Source organism: Rhopalosiphum padi, chromosome 4 (assembly GCF_020882245.1).
Source record: "Rhopalosiphum padi isolate XX-2018 chromosome 4, ASM2088224v1, whole genome shotgun sequence".
Taxonomy (NCBI): domain Eukaryota; kingdom Metazoa; phylum Arthropoda; class Insecta; order Hemiptera; family Aphididae; genus Rhopalosiphum; species Rhopalosiphum padi.
In genome coordinates this window covers 18,633,194-18,650,493 of record NC_083600.1, presented here as the reverse complement: position 1 = coordinate 18,650,493, position 17,300 = coordinate 18,633,194, and the positions used below count along the sequence as shown (strand labels likewise).

At 31.2% G+C, this 17,300-nt stretch overlaps 1 protein-coding gene across 1 annotated transcript; it reads left to right on the top strand.

The window, feature by feature from the left end:
• The first annotated feature begins 6,453 nt into the window (after nucleotides 1-6,453).
• On the top strand, nucleotides 6,454-15,815 carry LOC132928628 (transmembrane protein 205-like). The gene is made up of 4 exons (XM_060993436.1): nucleotides 6,454-7,030; nucleotides 10,951-11,153; nucleotides 12,953-13,119; nucleotides 14,807-15,815. The coding sequence occupies exons 1-4, from the start codon at nucleotides 6,786-6,788 to the stop codon at nucleotides 15,077-15,079; spliced, it is 888 nt and encodes a 295-aa protein (XP_060849419.1). The 5' UTR covers nucleotides 6,454-6,785; the 3' UTR covers nucleotides 15,080-15,815.
• The last annotated feature ends 1,485 nt before the right edge of the window (nucleotides 15,816-17,300 follow it).

Below are 17,300 nucleotides of genomic sequence, written 5' to 3'. Positions count from 1 at the left end.
ACTTATTTTGATATTGAAATTATTATACCTATAGTAATAACAATTAAAACATCATACAAATATATTTTAAAAATTGAAACACAATTTTGTTAACTATATTATGGTATATTTTATTAATCCTGCAATCCCATAGATTTAGTTTTAGTTGACATTGTTTTCGTATGGCGTATAATCTAAAAATATACCTACTTCGTTAATAAATACACATGGCTATTAAACAAAAAATTAACGTTCACGAAATTATGCAAATTAAATTGTATTGTGATTAGTCAAAAATTAAATATACAAGAACACACGATTTTATTTTTAGTCTGATAAATGTATTGAAATTAATGGTTTTTTATAACCGTGTACCATAAGTGTACTAATATTTTGGTAAATAAGCACATATCCACCTTCTAAAATATCTATACTATTGTTTCAGGCATTTGTTTCCCCATAAAGTTAGGTATCATGTAATTATGTATAACTTATAAGTATAAATAAATAAATTAAACGCCATAAGATTAAAATATTATTAAAATTCATAAACCCATAGTATATAATGTTGGCGTATGTGTTAGAAGAGTGTAAACAAATACATAAATTTACATAATGCACTTTTATATTAGAACAAAGAAAAAAAATTCATTATATTTATGTTTCAATATAGAATTTCAAAATATTATAATATTATCATTTAAATGATATTATTCATTTACATTTTAATATAATAAGTATTTATTATGTTTACCTCTGTAAGTCTGAATTCGTTTTAAATTTTAAATTAGGATTAATGGACTAAAATACCACACATACAGGCATACAGCAGTTTTACACAACTATGATAACTGATAAGTTACGAATAATTAAATATATATTATAATGAGTAATGATTATTATATGTTCTAGAAAAAGTAAGAGATCGCTCTTTGAAAAATAAATACAATAATATCAGTATTTGTATCTATAATAATCATTTCAGTTTCATCGTTTTGTCTTCAAATTTTGAAAAGCATTATTTTATTAAATAATAAATTAAAAATTAAAAATTATAATTTTCAATTTGGTATATGGTCTATATAATTCTGTGTAGTGATTGTATAATACGATACAAATTCGTTTTGTATTAATTGTGCCATGTTGCTAAGATGTAAACTAATATAATATAGTAATATAAACTCATTAGTCATTAGTATAAACTTTGATATATTCATATATATTAATTAAATTATGTAGGTACCTACTTGTATTATTATCTAGAAAGGCGATAGTGCAATATTGTAAAACATATAAATGTATAAATTATAAATTATATTTATAAGATTGAGTTGTTGAAATCATAATACATATTTTATATGTGTATAAACTGTATAGATAGATCATTAATAATAAATCCTGCCTATCATTTATAATTATATCAAAGTTAGTCCACTCAGCTGTATGACTTGAATGCACATTTGCACGCGTGTTAAAAGTATGTATTACACACGCCTTTACCCATATACAATATTATTTAATAAATTAAGTACCTAGTATATAGGGGATATTTCAAATAGGTAGTCAAATTACTGTTTCTGAGAAGTCTGAAGTCAGATTTGTGTACACATAAGTACATAACACAGTAGGTAGAAGCAATTTGTCTGAGTAAAAGTATCTAAAGGTAATACAAAAGCTATATTCTCACCCACGGTCTCTCGATTAAAATGGAAAAAAGTCAATAGCACTTGTTTATTATTATACGTAGTTACGTAGTAACCTTTTATAACTTTTTATAGTTATATATAATATTTTAAAAGACGATTTGAGGAGAATATGTGATATTATAAAATATCAAGAACGATAAATCATATTCCAGTAGGTAATATCTATTATAATTTACACTACAGTAATACAGTATACAGTATATTGTATTATTATAATACGCGACGACTGACAAATAAAAGTGAATTATTTTTATCGACTGTTGTTTAAAATATTTAGTGACACAATAGGAGGTAGTCAACAATAAAAATAAATATTTTTTCAAAAGTAATATCATCGCTTAAAATAATAGCATGTAATTAATATGATATATTATAATTACAATAACTTTTTATTTGTTCTGATTATTATTAAAAAAATGACTGCAACTAAATGTGCATAATGAAATCCACTCGATGAATATTATATAATACGTATTAACAAGGCCGTAACTGAAAATTAATTTCGGGGGGAGTTTTAAGCTAAAAAAATTGTGGTTTGATTAAAACAGAGATTGAAATAGTTATTTTACTACCACATAATATAACACGAAAAAATTTCGGGGGAGTTTCAACCCAGGTACGGCCTTGCGTATTAAGTGATGCACGATGTGTCGATGTCATACAGTTTTCTAAACTTGTATTTTTTTATTTTACACTCCGACCAAATGCACACTCAATCTAGTCAACCTCAACCACAATATATTAACCAACAACCTGCACTCTGCAGATCTATTAGATAAACAATATATTATTATAAACAAGTATCAAATGAGCAATATTGTTGTCGTTATTTCTATTAGAAATCTGTGAATAATACGCGTGATTATAATTATAAATACACGCGACAATCTTCGACAAACTGGTGCCGCGTCTCGTCGGGCCGAATCTCATATTTTCTGATAATAACATAGAAACTCGTTCAGTATTCGTTTTACCGAAATTTAATCACAGGCCACAGCACTATAAACTATAGGTACCTACTATAGTCTATATATGTATATAATATGCACTTACAGACGCGGAAACGGTTTGATAATACATTTTCGTTAATCAAACAGCAACGAGATAGGACGTAGGAGGCAACGACTTTTATAGATAATTTTATCTATATTTACGACTGTTATTGATAATACATGATTTAATTATTAAACACTATACTTAAATAATAACTATTATCGTGCATCAATGTCGGTTCGTTAATATAAGTTGTTGATATATGGGCATTTTGTTTAGGTAAGCGTAGTATAACGTATCAGTATGTAACACTGCAATTAACTAATTTGCTAATGTAACTGTATAATATTCGCTAATTTGTTTGATGCTAATTGACTCTTGGCACAGCAGGAACAAACGTTACTGGTATTCTGATAATTGGCAAATATTAAACGATGTTTAAATATTTTTGATACGCAAAACGTATGTTCATTACACGGGTACACGTCCCAAATCCTATATACAATGCATTACGTCAAATTTATTTACACCATAATTGGCTTAATTTGACAACAGAAATAGCAAAAAGGATTAGTAGTAATAGTACTTGATTAGATGCAAGTGGTAATCACCGTCCACCGCTTATGCACTAAAAATAAATAATATCGTAAGTGTATCGTATTTCATTGCAGCCTTCTAGTGTTAAAAAGCCTATGGGGTATATTATATAGGAGATGAAAGAATTTTTATGATTTGAGAGTTTGATGTGAAATCTATTGTATATAATAGATAGTTAGCGTGGCCGGGTGTAAATAGTTGTACAGATTTAAGTTAATACAGACATGCCAGAATCACCCATAAATTAGTCGTAAATTAAACAACTTAAATGTTTCCACGGGAGTTACACGAATTACGCTTATTACAGAGATTGCGCGCAATAGCGGAAAAGAAAAATCGCGATGACGGGTTCGTGTGGATTCTATAAATACCTATACTAGTTTTCTAAACTTACAGGTAGGGTTTGTGTTTATACGACGAAGTTATACGCGAACACGTTAAAATAAAATATAAACTCTTAACATAATAATATCGTCATAACTTCATAGGTAATAAGATATGCTAATTTCAATATCCTAAAAAACAAGAAAAATGCCTTTAAAAATACGACTTGCATTAATAATATTTTAAAACTTTACAAAATGTCTTTAATTTTTAACTTAATGTTAAATTAAAATGATTGAAAAAATTTTAAAAATGTATTTGAATAATTTAAATTTACAAAATTTGACGTTATCACGATTGATACAAGTCGTACAACAGCCAATGTATAAAATAATCGTATAGGTTTTAATTTAATATTATTTGCTTGCACATGACAAAAATGTTATTTGTGATACTGTTGCGCACCCGCCGCCGTAATCGGTCGAATAGGTAAAAATATGTGTAATCAAAATGATAATACGACTACCTAAGTAAAACAAATAATATCTATATTTAATTTTTTATCTTCCTAGTGGTATAATTTTAGGTAAATTGTTATCAAATTGTCATCCATTCTAATAAAATATATTAAAAATATACCAAAATAGTGTTAAAATAACCTAACGGTCCTAAAAAACGCTCTATAAATGAAACAAATACAAAATAATATATTCATTTTTAAGGTCTTTGATGAATGAAACAAATTTTGTGTTTGAAACGTAATCAGAAAAAAATTACGCTCTCGTTTAAATCCACGACCCAGGTTTCTGAACACCACAATGCACGTACGCGCACATAAGACAAATAGTTTAAGATTCCGCACGTGGTAGTGACGTCGCCAAAAGCAAAAAACACTGTACAACTGTGTGTCGGATTCCGTAGTTGGCGTATACGATATCGGATATTATACTTAGATACGTATTATACATAGAGGAGGTCGTCAAAAATAAGGTATTTTCATGGTTTCACAGAATGATAAGTTTGGCGCCACGCGCGACCCCGACTGTATAGGGCACGGCAGCTATAGCTGTATTACCACACCGCGAACAATCATTGTAATTAGCTATTAAAATATGACAACGGTATAATATTATTGTGATATAAATTATTATTATAATTAATGTTATCGTTCGCGGTGCTGTAAGAATATACATATGTTATAAACTATAATATACATAATATATTATGCATATTATGTAATAATAATTAATTTGATGGTAATTTAATTACATTTTATTGTGACAGTGTGAGTAAGTTAAGTGTAATTTACATTTTTGTAGTAAATTTACTAAATTACTCGATAATTTATGATTTTAAATTTTAATACATTTTAAGAACCAATGATAATTTATGTAAATATTTCATTGAGAACAATTTTTTAACAATAACATTTTTGTAATGCCTAGCTATTATTTGACGAAAAAATTTATTTTTAGTAACTAGTCATTTGGAAAATGCATTGTTATTTAGAATAAATTTAAAAAAAATAAAGAATAAAATATATAAGAAAATTATTTTCTTATCTTTGAATCTTTAATAAACACTTCGCATGTTATATATTTTCATTCCATAATCATATTTGATATATTATAATATAGTATTATACCTAGTTGATGTTTCTACAATTCTACAACATAATACTATTATGGTTTTTGAAAATAAAAATAAATAATTTAATAAGTAGTATCTAATGAAGTTACTTTTTTAATTCAAAATTAATGTAACGACCCAAAAAAGTAAAGTAATGTAATTTAATTACAATTTTTAAAGGTAGATAATTCTTAGTGTAATTGAATTATTAAAAAAAAATAACTCCCTCAACAGTCAACACTGTGTTTATATGTCTTTATTGTGATTACTGTTGATAGCAGATAGGTCGTCGTTGGTATTAACTACTATTATATTGTCATGATGTGCTATGCGATGTAAAACCCACAGGACGCGCATGATTCCGTTGGGCAGTCGTGTTCTTGAAGGGCACTAAGGGCAGTCGGACAGTGGGAACACGGGCGTCCGGAATTGTATCTGTATACACTGTGTACAGGATAATTCACCAAGCATGCTCAACCCCTTTTTCTTCTTCAATAATATAGTTGTTCAAAATTTTAGTTTAGGAATTTTTAAATTTACTCAAAGATCATATTTTCAAACTGTTTACAATTGTTAAAATACTTAATTAAGTGTGCCCTATGGAAATATAAATTTCTGTTTTTAAAATAACAACCTACCTTTTAACTGCAAGTTACTTATTTAGCTGATAATTTTTCTAGAAATTTTGAAATTTTGACTTAACAAAAATAAAATTCGAGTGAGAAGTTTTAAATAATTTAATTTTGTGTACTTAGGATAATACGTCCATGATATCGAGTAAGGGATCGGGTTTAAAGGACCTAAAAATATATTTTATATTTTTGTAAAATCATTTTTAATTGCTATTATTCTATAACATAAACATTTTAATGACTAGAAAATTATTCGTTCGAATTTTGAATTATTTAAAAATATCAAAATTGTCAACAAAATTATTCACTTAATAATTTACAGTAAAAAAATTGGGCGTTCCATTCGAAAAATAGAGGTTTTTATCGCTTCAGGCCACTCCTCAAATCCTATACAAAAAAAATCCAAAATCAGATTTTTTACCTATATTAAACGGAAAAATAGGGGTACGAGCGTGGTTGGCGAATCGCACTGTATATAATATTATAATACATTAACATTATTGTTGTTGATATTGTGTTATGCTCCACGAACGTGAACGTCCGGGCGTCCGGCCGCGACGGTTAACGAAAACGAGCAATGACGATAATGCACGGGCGAACACGACGCTGCGTGAACGCACGTCGGTCACGTAGGCCATGCCTGGTGCCGCCGTCGCCACCACCGCCGCTGCCTATATATATAAGACCGAAATCCACTGCACCGTCCTTTTCACTGCAGACAACGGCCGAGTCCGATACGCTCGAACCGACACACTGTTTAACGTACGTAACAGCAGCCAAGTTCACTGTCCCTCGCCGCGATCGAGCACCGTTTTCCAACACTGTTCTAGAGACGCATTTCCGACGAACTTGTCGACCGTCGACCGCTGTAAAGTATAATCATCTATATATATAATACACGAGTATATTACCGACGACGACGATCATGTGCGGAACGGCCAATCACAAGTCGGAACACGGACACGGTCATCCGCATCACTTGTTCCGGGTGCCGGCGGCCGATGCAGCAGCCTACGAGTACTTGGCCAAAGAAGATAAGGCGCAGACGATGCCGGCCAAACGTCCGGTCGACCGGAAGAAACCCGGCGACGCACTGACCTCCCTCACCAGGAGCACCGTCGACAAGTGCACATCGTACTTCGGAGAATTTCAGAAATCGCCGGCTTACAAGTGAGCATAACATAATGAATAAAAATATAAAAGTATTATTTATTTACTCGAGAAAAAACAAATATACAATTTGTATATTGTACATTTGAAATATCTATCTTCTATACATTATGGTTGTGACGAAGATGGATGGTTACAGTTTATATGTATGGAACTTAATGAAAAAGAATATAAATTAATCGGAGCAATTTTATAATTAATAATTAAGAAAACACAAAGTTACGTAAAATTTAACTAAAAAAAATTTACAAAGATGTAATTAGCCAACCGTTAATATTTGTTTAGTATTACAATTTTTTGACGTATATTTTTCTTTATTGAAAATTATACGGAATTGTAATAATTATTAATTAAGGTCAAGTTAATAATTGACAAATTGTTGAACAATAGATTTTTCAAAGCGTAATATTTCAGTAGCTTTTTTATTATTTATATATAATTATTAAATTATTAACCCAATAATTTAAATTTTTAAACATCCACATTATTGCAATTTTTATAAAAACATGATCCACTGTTAATATGTTAAATTTCTAAAAGTAATGACTAGAAAATTCTCATAATTATTTTTTTGAAGACGTAGACATACTTTTTATCAATATAATATATAACTAATTAACTTATAATAATAATAATAATATGGTATAAAGAAAATATATTTACAACGTATTTATAAGAGGAATAACGATAAAATCTCTGTCTGCCCGTTTGTCTAAGTAAAATGTTTTTCTTTTCAATTTAGGACAAGTACACATACAGGAATGTGTAAACTTATAAATTATAATAATACCTATGCGTGTTTACAATAATTAAATATTTAAATATATTTTGAAAATGGTTCTAACAAAAATGCACAGAAATAATATTAGAATAACGAGTTTGATAATATTAATAATGATTCGAGAACCGTCGTGAAAATGTAAACCATGGTCATTATTCACGGCAAGAATGAAGTACACATATTTCTTCGTATATATTATTACATATAGTATAATAATAAATATTTTTAATATTACTTGCAAAATATAAAAATAGCATATGGCATGTATGGATATAGCTTATTTCAGTCATTGATTAAATATATACATAATATATTAATATATTATGTATTAAATATACTAAATATATAATATACATCAGTATTCCACTGATATTGCGTTCTCCGCAAAACTTCGAGGATGCATTGAAAAAAATATTATATTATATAGTGAATAACCGTGCTGGAACACTTATTCTGACTTACGTCCGTATATCCAAATTAACCATTATATTCCTGTACGTATTTGATTGATAGCATGCACAGAGTTCTTAGAAAATCGCCATCTACTCATTTTTCATTAACAATTCATCGTCTCGACAATCGATTAAAATTATATTATACCATTAACTCAAGTTGTTCAAACTTGTTTAGCCTGTTTAACTCGTACGTTAAAAGGTTATAATTGCTAATATGTATATAATTATTATGTGCGTGTGCGTATGTTTAGGCATTGGCTATATAACGTTGTACGTGAATCGTATGTATAAATGTATGTATATAATACAGTTTCGCGTGTACGGAGCAGACACGACTGTCAGAATTCTGCAGGACTTGCAATTTGTCCGAGCAGGTAGAAATAGTGAAATACTATACCGTTCACAAACGATACGAAAGATAGAAAGTTGTATCCAATCGAGTATAGGACGTGTGGTTGTGAAAAACTGGAGGGAAATATTATAAGGACATGAGGACAAAATTGATCTTAACATCAAGTATATTGCATATTTATCTTGATAGGAGTGATATTTCTTGACTATAAGCGTTTGGCGTATTATGTTTCGTGTGTTACACAATGACAATACATTTATCAAAGAAATGTTTTTTAATACGAATAATAATTAACATATTACAATTGTGTTCAAAACCATGTAGTTGTTGAACTGAGACAAGTAGGTGATACGTAACCAAATAATATGACGTAGCTTCTACGAATCGTTTCATAATATTATTCCACTGTACAATAAACGACATTGAAAATCGTCACAAATATGTTTTTATTAATTTGAAAGAATTTGCAACAAAATCTGTTTATACTTGACTTTTCATAACAATACGATCTCTCATACTTTACAACAGTAAGTAATTAATGCAGGTAATATTTAAATATATTTTTTCCTATATTTCATGTCAACGGCGAAGCGTAATAGCTAAATAATTTGTAATTAATGCTATTTGATATTACTCGTTAATCATTCAGGCAACTTTCAAATACGTAATAATATTTTAAAACGAAACGGTTTAATTTCTATCAACTAATTTTGCCTTGAACTGCCTTGACTTAAAATAAGACGGAACGATTCAATAATATTATTGTTAATAAATCCTCTAAACAAAAATAATTTCATTAATTAAATTCGACATACACATGCTTGCTTATTTAAAGTTTTTAACTGGCAGCAGTCAATAAAAACATTCGATGTTTATAATGGATGGACTTCGAGGTCACATGTATCAAAGGTACTGATAGGGTAGGTGAAGAAAAGCTATGATCTTGAGTAACAAAATATTTTGGCTAACATAACAGTGTTGTTAAAAATGTATGGATATAAAAAGGATTTTCGAAGAAAACATGAAAACCAAATTAATTGTTCCTAACTCAAGAATCTTATTCAAAACTAATAATTTCCTAACCTATAAAAATCATTAATTCGTTAATTATAAAAATTCAACAATGATATACAATACCAAAATTTTAAGTCTTACCGATAAGGGCCATAAATATATGTCTACAATAAATTATAAATTATAATACATCCAATTATTTATGTTACATAACAAACAAATATTGTTAAATTAAAAAGCAATAATTATTTTTAAATTAATATAATGAGGTCAAAATGAGTGTAGAATGTGTAGATAATAATAGCAGCATTTAAATGTTATATGCTTAATTAATATGTTATAAAAAGATATTTTCACTATTTTATTTTTAATAAATATTAAACTTTAAAATATTATATAATTTTATTTTTTAAATAATTCTTTTAAAAATGTAGGTACATTTGCCTTTTCTATAAACAGTGCTATAATAATAAAGTACAAAATAAATTTTAAAATTATCATTCGCCTAATAATTTATTTGATTTTTTGAATATTTATTTTTAAAATGTATTTGCGGACCGCGGTACTTTTGAAAGCATTACCGCGAGAGTGCAAGTGACGCAAAATTAACCGAGCGTCAAAGTGAAACTTTTATTAATAATACCTATCTTTAGTTAAATGCCAATTAAAACAAAAGTATAAAACATCTGCCGAGTTAGTTTCTACGAGCCAAATCGTCGACATTTTTCGAAATTGTTTAAAAATATATGTTATGGTTTCTTCAATTCGTATCGATACGTATATAAAAGAAAATGACTTAAAGATTTAGAGCAGTTTATAATCTATACAGTTTTGAAATCAAAATGTGTGCATAGAAGAAAAACATATTTATAGTTATACAAGTCGGTAGGAATTGAAATGCAAATCATTTTTTTTTTTAAACAATCCTCTTATATCTTTAACAATAATAATAATAAAGAATAATATGTGTAATTAACATAGATAAAAATAAAAATAAATATGTATAAGTAATAAACGTAAATACAATTTATGTTAGTCGTTCGATGAATATTTCCGGGGTACTTTTACGTAAGTTAAACCTGTTTAATAAAAAATGTTTTTACGCATTTATACACACAAGTATCTTGTGGGCAGACAGACACATATTATAATTACGTGCGAAGAAAAATTAAATAAAAAAACACATTATATGACGTATAATGATTATTTAACGAATACAAGTGTATGCGTATTGCAGGCGTTTAAAATCATGTGCACCGCTCTAATCGTTTATACGAGTATTCCCGAATTAATAATAATTATTTTTTTTATCTATTAGGGTATTGTTCTTCACGCAACCAGCGCACGTAATAATGGCGTTAGCTGTCACTCTGGTAGCTGCGTCGATGTTGCCCGGTGACATGAAGAAAACATCTAATGTCAATGGTGAAAACGTCAAACCCAGGACTTTCGTCAACTTCGTGTATCTGGCCGCGTTCTGCACGCACGTGGGCGCCCAGTTCTGGATGACATTCATTTCCGGTGAGTAAAGTGGAGCAAGTTGCGAGTATTTTAGATAGCCATATAAGGACGAAAACGAAAACAAAATAGGTATTGCTTAACGAAAATAATCGTCGACGATAAACATAATAATAATATACCGAACACGTGTGCATGCGATTGTCATATCATTACAAACGCTTCGTAATAATAATAATAATATTAATAAGTAAATATTACGAGTATATAGCTTATAGTTGCAGACGGTACCTATAGGTCACGTGCGACTTTCATGGCGCGTGCATGAAAAATGCGATCTTCTATAGCGATTGTGATTTGATTTTTTAAGAACCTATTCTCCGCTCGAATTGTATACTTGTGTACAAGATAATTATTTATGATTTATTGTGTAATGATAACAATGACATTATATCGAAGAAATTTGAATTTGAAAACCACACTTCCGAATTCGTTGGTAATGTGGACGAAATTTTGGTTATTTTCAATAATAGCTATCCCTATCCGCGAACTTATTGTTACGCCAAACATCTATGTATATAATATAAGTAGTATTTACGTTATAAATACGTAAAACGGCCATTTTGTAATAAATTCAAGAAAAAATTATGTGCTCGACCTATATATTAAAAATGACGGCATGCATATTCTCCGTGGACACGTGCGAATCGTAGGTAGGTAGGTACAAGTATTATTTACAATAATTCAATCATTGCAATTCACGCGTATTTATTGTTTTGTATACTCGTAATTGTCTTATTTATTGCAACTTTTAAAATATTTTATTGTCCGCGTATACTAAGGTTATTTTTTTATTTTCTTTTCCTTGAACTTTGAGTTGTATACCGGGAGAGTGGACTGCGTAATTAATAGTTATTATAATATTTATATTTCGACTAAAATATGAATAGGTGGCTTATCATGTGCACCAAATTTTATAAATATACTCGGCTACACTTAAAACAAAGTCTCGAGAATAATATTTTGAGAATTAAAAATAACTGTGCTCAAGCATACAATATAATACTGACGAGATGACTTATAGGACGGCGATTCGCTTTTTGGGATGCGAAGCATTAATTATATACATGTGTCCAATGACTATTTTCCCCTTGTTTACGAAGTTTTTGGCAGATAATACGAGCAACGAGACGAGAAGTCATTATAAATTTAGCCGACTAATTTATTGGCACAGGAATCGGTATATAGTCGTGGAACGTGCGGTAGTCGTTTTCCATTTTTTATTGTTATACAACTTACGTGAAACGGGATAATCAACACGTGTTCGGTGTTAATATACGTGAACTTTGAGCCACGGCCTCGGGAAATGATAATTAAACAAATTTTGAAATTATTTATTATCTCTAACTTACAAACGTATTAAACAGAAATATGTATATGAAATGGATTATGGAATATATTTCGGTAAATCCACGGACTTGGTTTAATTATGTCAACGAGCTGTGTTTATTTTATCTCCATAAACTTAATACATTTGGGCCCACTGATAAATATTGCTTAAGCCCAATAGGACGTTTAAGAAATAATATTATAAAGTGAAATGTATCACACCAGATGAAATTTAATTTACGGCAATCACATTTTTAATTATAAATTAACTTTGTATAATACTGTGTCCGTAAAATTATACATTTATAAAATAATTATTACTAAATATTGAAATTGAAATTGACTAAATGTATAGAGCTTGAAATGGCGTTTCTATATTCTTCACCGTATATCTCTATATATGCTCACTACAAGACATACTCCGTGTATACACCAAAGAAAATATCATTATTTATTTGTTTTTGTTTACTCAGGGTTGAGCTTGTACTTCAACTTGGCCAGACACGCTTTCGGCGACGTTCAAAAGATCCTGTTTCCCAAATACTTTTCGCTAAACAGTCTGTTGAGCGCCATCACTCTCATCCAATTCGGCAAGATGCACGTCGCTGCCAACATGTGGGACGTACACACGTATTTACAGGTATACACAATTTACACATTTATTAATAACAACAATAGTAATACCGAAAACACGTACGTGGTGTTTATTGGTATATATTATCAGCGCGTATACTTACTCACCATCACGAATGTATCGAATGAGGTTTAGACATACTATATGGTCGGTAGTCGTGTCCACATCATATGTTGTCGTTACACCTATATTTTTACCATTTCTTCGCCGCCTGCAATATGTAGTGCTCCCGATACAGCAACAGGACTTTCTTGTGTACGCACTCGTGTAGGTACCGTACATAATATGTCATATATCAGAGTTGTACGACTAATCGTAAAAAACAGAAGACACGCTATAGTGCTATACACAGGTAGACAGTGCATTATATATCCTTGACAAATCCTAGGTCTACGCACGTAAACATTTCCCAACGACGACAAAAATATACGGTATTTATTTATAAACGTGCTGATGTCCAACAACAGTATATATATATATATACATATTACACACTATTTTTATGAAATACATACCTATATAGTATATTATGTACGGCCCCCCGGTCGTGCAGGGGGTGTCCGGTGTTGTACACGGGGACACAACCGTCGACAGTGATATATTATGATATCAGTAATAACGTAGTGTGTATTGTTGACTGTCGTATAAGTGGATTTTTTTCGAGGCGACATATTATATTTATCTCTGATCTCTGTACAAGACGGTACGCGCACCATTGTATACAATTATTTATGCTTAAGAAGTTTGAAACCATATCTTTGTTTATGCCGTGTACGATTTATATATTATACTCGTACATACTAAGCCGCGTATATTGAACGAATAATACCCGTTACGAGAATAATACTTTATTGCTGGATTTGTTCACGTTTTACTGTCAAGCCGGTTTTGTTAAATTGTTAAGTATTATAATTCAATTTATATACCTACCTCAATAGACCTTTTAGAAGTAGTTTCAATGCATTTTTAACGTCATACAAAATAAAATATACATAATATATGTGTATACGTGTATTATATGATTTACTTGCGATAGAGTCGATAGACATAACTTGACAGCCGCAGTCACACAAAAGCGTAGTTATCACTATTCACTATACGTATTCGTGTTGTTGGACGTAGGCGACATTCGGTTTGAATTTGTAAGCTGTTTCTCAGAAATACGATCGTATCGATATCGTACCATCTGGCGATTCCGTAAATGTGCTACAAATGTCAACGATTTACACGAAAGCCTTTCAAATTATTAAATATTATACGACATTAAACCTTGATCTCTTATCTGTGTTACAACCGACAGCGGTACATACATTTTATAATATATCAAATGACATCCTTACAAAGTCACAAAGATCCTGCGAGTGACCGGGTCTCATATGTATAAAATATTATTAGGTCGAATCGTGCGATGAGGTCTCGAGGAAAAATCCCCATCATAATATGGGATTTTCGGTTGTACTCTCGTCTCGTTTATTTTTTCGCATAAATTCTGTTATCCGAAAACCGTCTCGATTGCGTACGGCTACATAATTAATTATTATAAGCCGATCGGAGAGCTCAACTGCAAGTGCACTGCACGCTGCGCACCCTTCTTATTTACGCATAACTGCAACAATAATAATAATAATATAACGTATAATTAACGATGGCCGCAATAGTAATAACATTTTTTTTCGCTTGTTTGTCCTAACAGTTATTCGTGTTGAGCTTGTGCTTCCTGCTGGAACTGATGATCCGACTGTACGTGGTGCCGCCGCTGTTGCGGCTCATCACCGTCAAGACGGCCATCGAAAAGTCGGCGGGTGTCGGCAACGAAGTGGGCCGCTACGACCTGGGCCCGCTGGTCGACTGCCCGCATTACATGGCCATCCACCGGGCTTTCCGACAGGTGCACCTGTTCGTGGCCATCGGTAACGTGGTCACCATGATGTGCACCGCTTTCCACTTGGCGTACATCGCGGCCTAATGCCGCCGCCACCGCCGCCGCCGCAGCCGCAGCAGAACGACCGGAAGTCTTCCCTCCCCCACACACACACATACACGCAAAAACCCATTCACCGTGCATTATTATTATTAATATTATTTTATACATACCAGTGAAACGTGTTACAGTGACGGCGGCGCCGCGCCAAATGTCGTTGTCCGTCGCGAGGCTGCAGTAATCGTCACTGTAACTATATTATCATACATATTATATATAATATATTATATTATTATATTTTATACTATATAATACTATATAAATTCAGTGTCGGGTCTAAGTCTCCCCGGAGGCCACCGGGTCGCGACTACTAATATTGGAGGCCCCTCTAAAAAAAAAAAAAAAAAATTCTCGTCTACGATTAACTCGGCAAATTAAATGTTCTTGATACACCCCCCTTGAAGATCATCCCCTAATTCAATATATTTGACTTTATCGCTATACTTTATAGAAAATCCAAGAACGTCACGATCACTTTTAAATCCGGCACTGACTATATATAATATAATACTATGCTTACCACCAATAATATTACTACTACTACTACTACTACTACTACTACTACTATTATATACATACATACATATCTGCTGCACGCGCCGCCGTGCGCTCATCATATATAACATAATCTTATGTTTTCAATTGCTATATATATATACATACCTCTATACCTATTTTACATATACACGGGGTCATTCGTATATATTATAACTTAACTGGCTTTTCGTTTGTTTTTTTTCCACCGCCGTTCCGTATCTCATCTATATATATAGTTCAGTAGAAAAGCGCATGGTTATTTTGCATTACGCGAACCGCGCCAGTAAAAATTAATCTTACAACATTACAGTTTAGTACACATTATACGTGGGCGATGACGACGGCGATAACAGTATATTTGTTGTCGATGACGATAGAGTATCGATAATATTCGATTAAACGACGTCGTCGGCCACCAGCCAAAGTACGCGCGTAGCGAGTGCATTATAATAATTATTGTGTTACCGCCGCGGTGTGCCCATACCACGCGATGGCGAGAGAGAACAATTTTAATGTGCCTATCTATCGACTCGTCGTTTTCGTGTTCTCTATTCGGAGACACCCGATCGTGTACACGTCATAGGTATATAAATATTCGCATGCGTTGCGAATACGGAGCAGACACGGTCGGCGGCGCACGATGTGTGTGTCTGTGTGTGTATAATATTATACGTTGCGTGTAATAAATGAATAAATACGACAAACATTAAAATAACGATGATATTATGTATATTTACATTATATAGTTCGATTTTCTTCCCGGGCCTTTGTTGCGCACTGATTTTCGTACACGATAATATTATAATATTATACACACGCCGGGCCGGACTTCCGCGCGACCGTCGTGGTGCGGCGACTCGTTTCTCATATCTATTGGGCCGTGTCTCGTATGTATTATTTGCACAAGACTCGACGACGCACGAATAATAATAATAATAATGACGATACGCACAGGTTGGATATTTTCAAAACTATATAATCGTTCAAACGTATGCTGTAGTAGCCCGCGGCGGGCAAAACGAATTGAATTCATAATAACAGACAATATATAATATCATAAAATATTTAATACGCACACCGGTACGCGCGTATGTAATATTAACATTACACTACTACGTTTGGGTACGCGGTTTCGTATTATACGAACGGTTCCTTTTTTTTTTTATATATATATATATATATATACCGCGTTCGTTCGCATAGGTATAATATTATGTTTTAGTAATAAATAATTGGAGTGCGCGAAACTCGTCAAGAAAGACTGCAGTGTATTTTTTTTTTTTTAACGTAATCTCTATTTTATTATTATCCATGCGTCTTCTGAGCAGATCGATATTAACTTTTATAAGTGATTTTTTTTTTTTTTATAACATATTTTATTTTCTCTTAGTTCCTATATTTATTGTTGCAAACGTCTATAGTTGTACGTAATATATAATATATATTGTAACACAAAAAAAAAATAAATATATTGTTATTATATAAACTATATATTGTTTTTTTTCATTATATATTATGATGTATATATTTTTTACGAACACATTTTTTCGACCATACCGACGCTATTTTATACAGGTACTATTATTATATATGTTGAAGTTTAGGAAAAAATAAACATATAGTAGTAAAAACCAAAAGGTAGGTACAATATATAAACAGTGACATATTT

Bases quoted from the DNA above. Each gene is read 5' to 3' on its own strand.
- LOC132928628 (XM_060993436.1), top strand. From the start codon at position 6,786: ATGTGCGGAACGGCCAATCACAAGTCGGAACACGGACACGGTCATCCG. The intron at 11,154-12,952 runs GTGAGTAAAGTG...TTGTTTACTCAG, and splicing joins CTGGATGACATTCATTTCCG to GGTTGAGCTTGTACTTCAAC. The intron at 13,120-14,806 runs GTATACACAATT...TTGTCCTAACAG, and splicing joins ACGTACACACGTATTTACAG to TTATTCGTGTTGAGCTTGTG.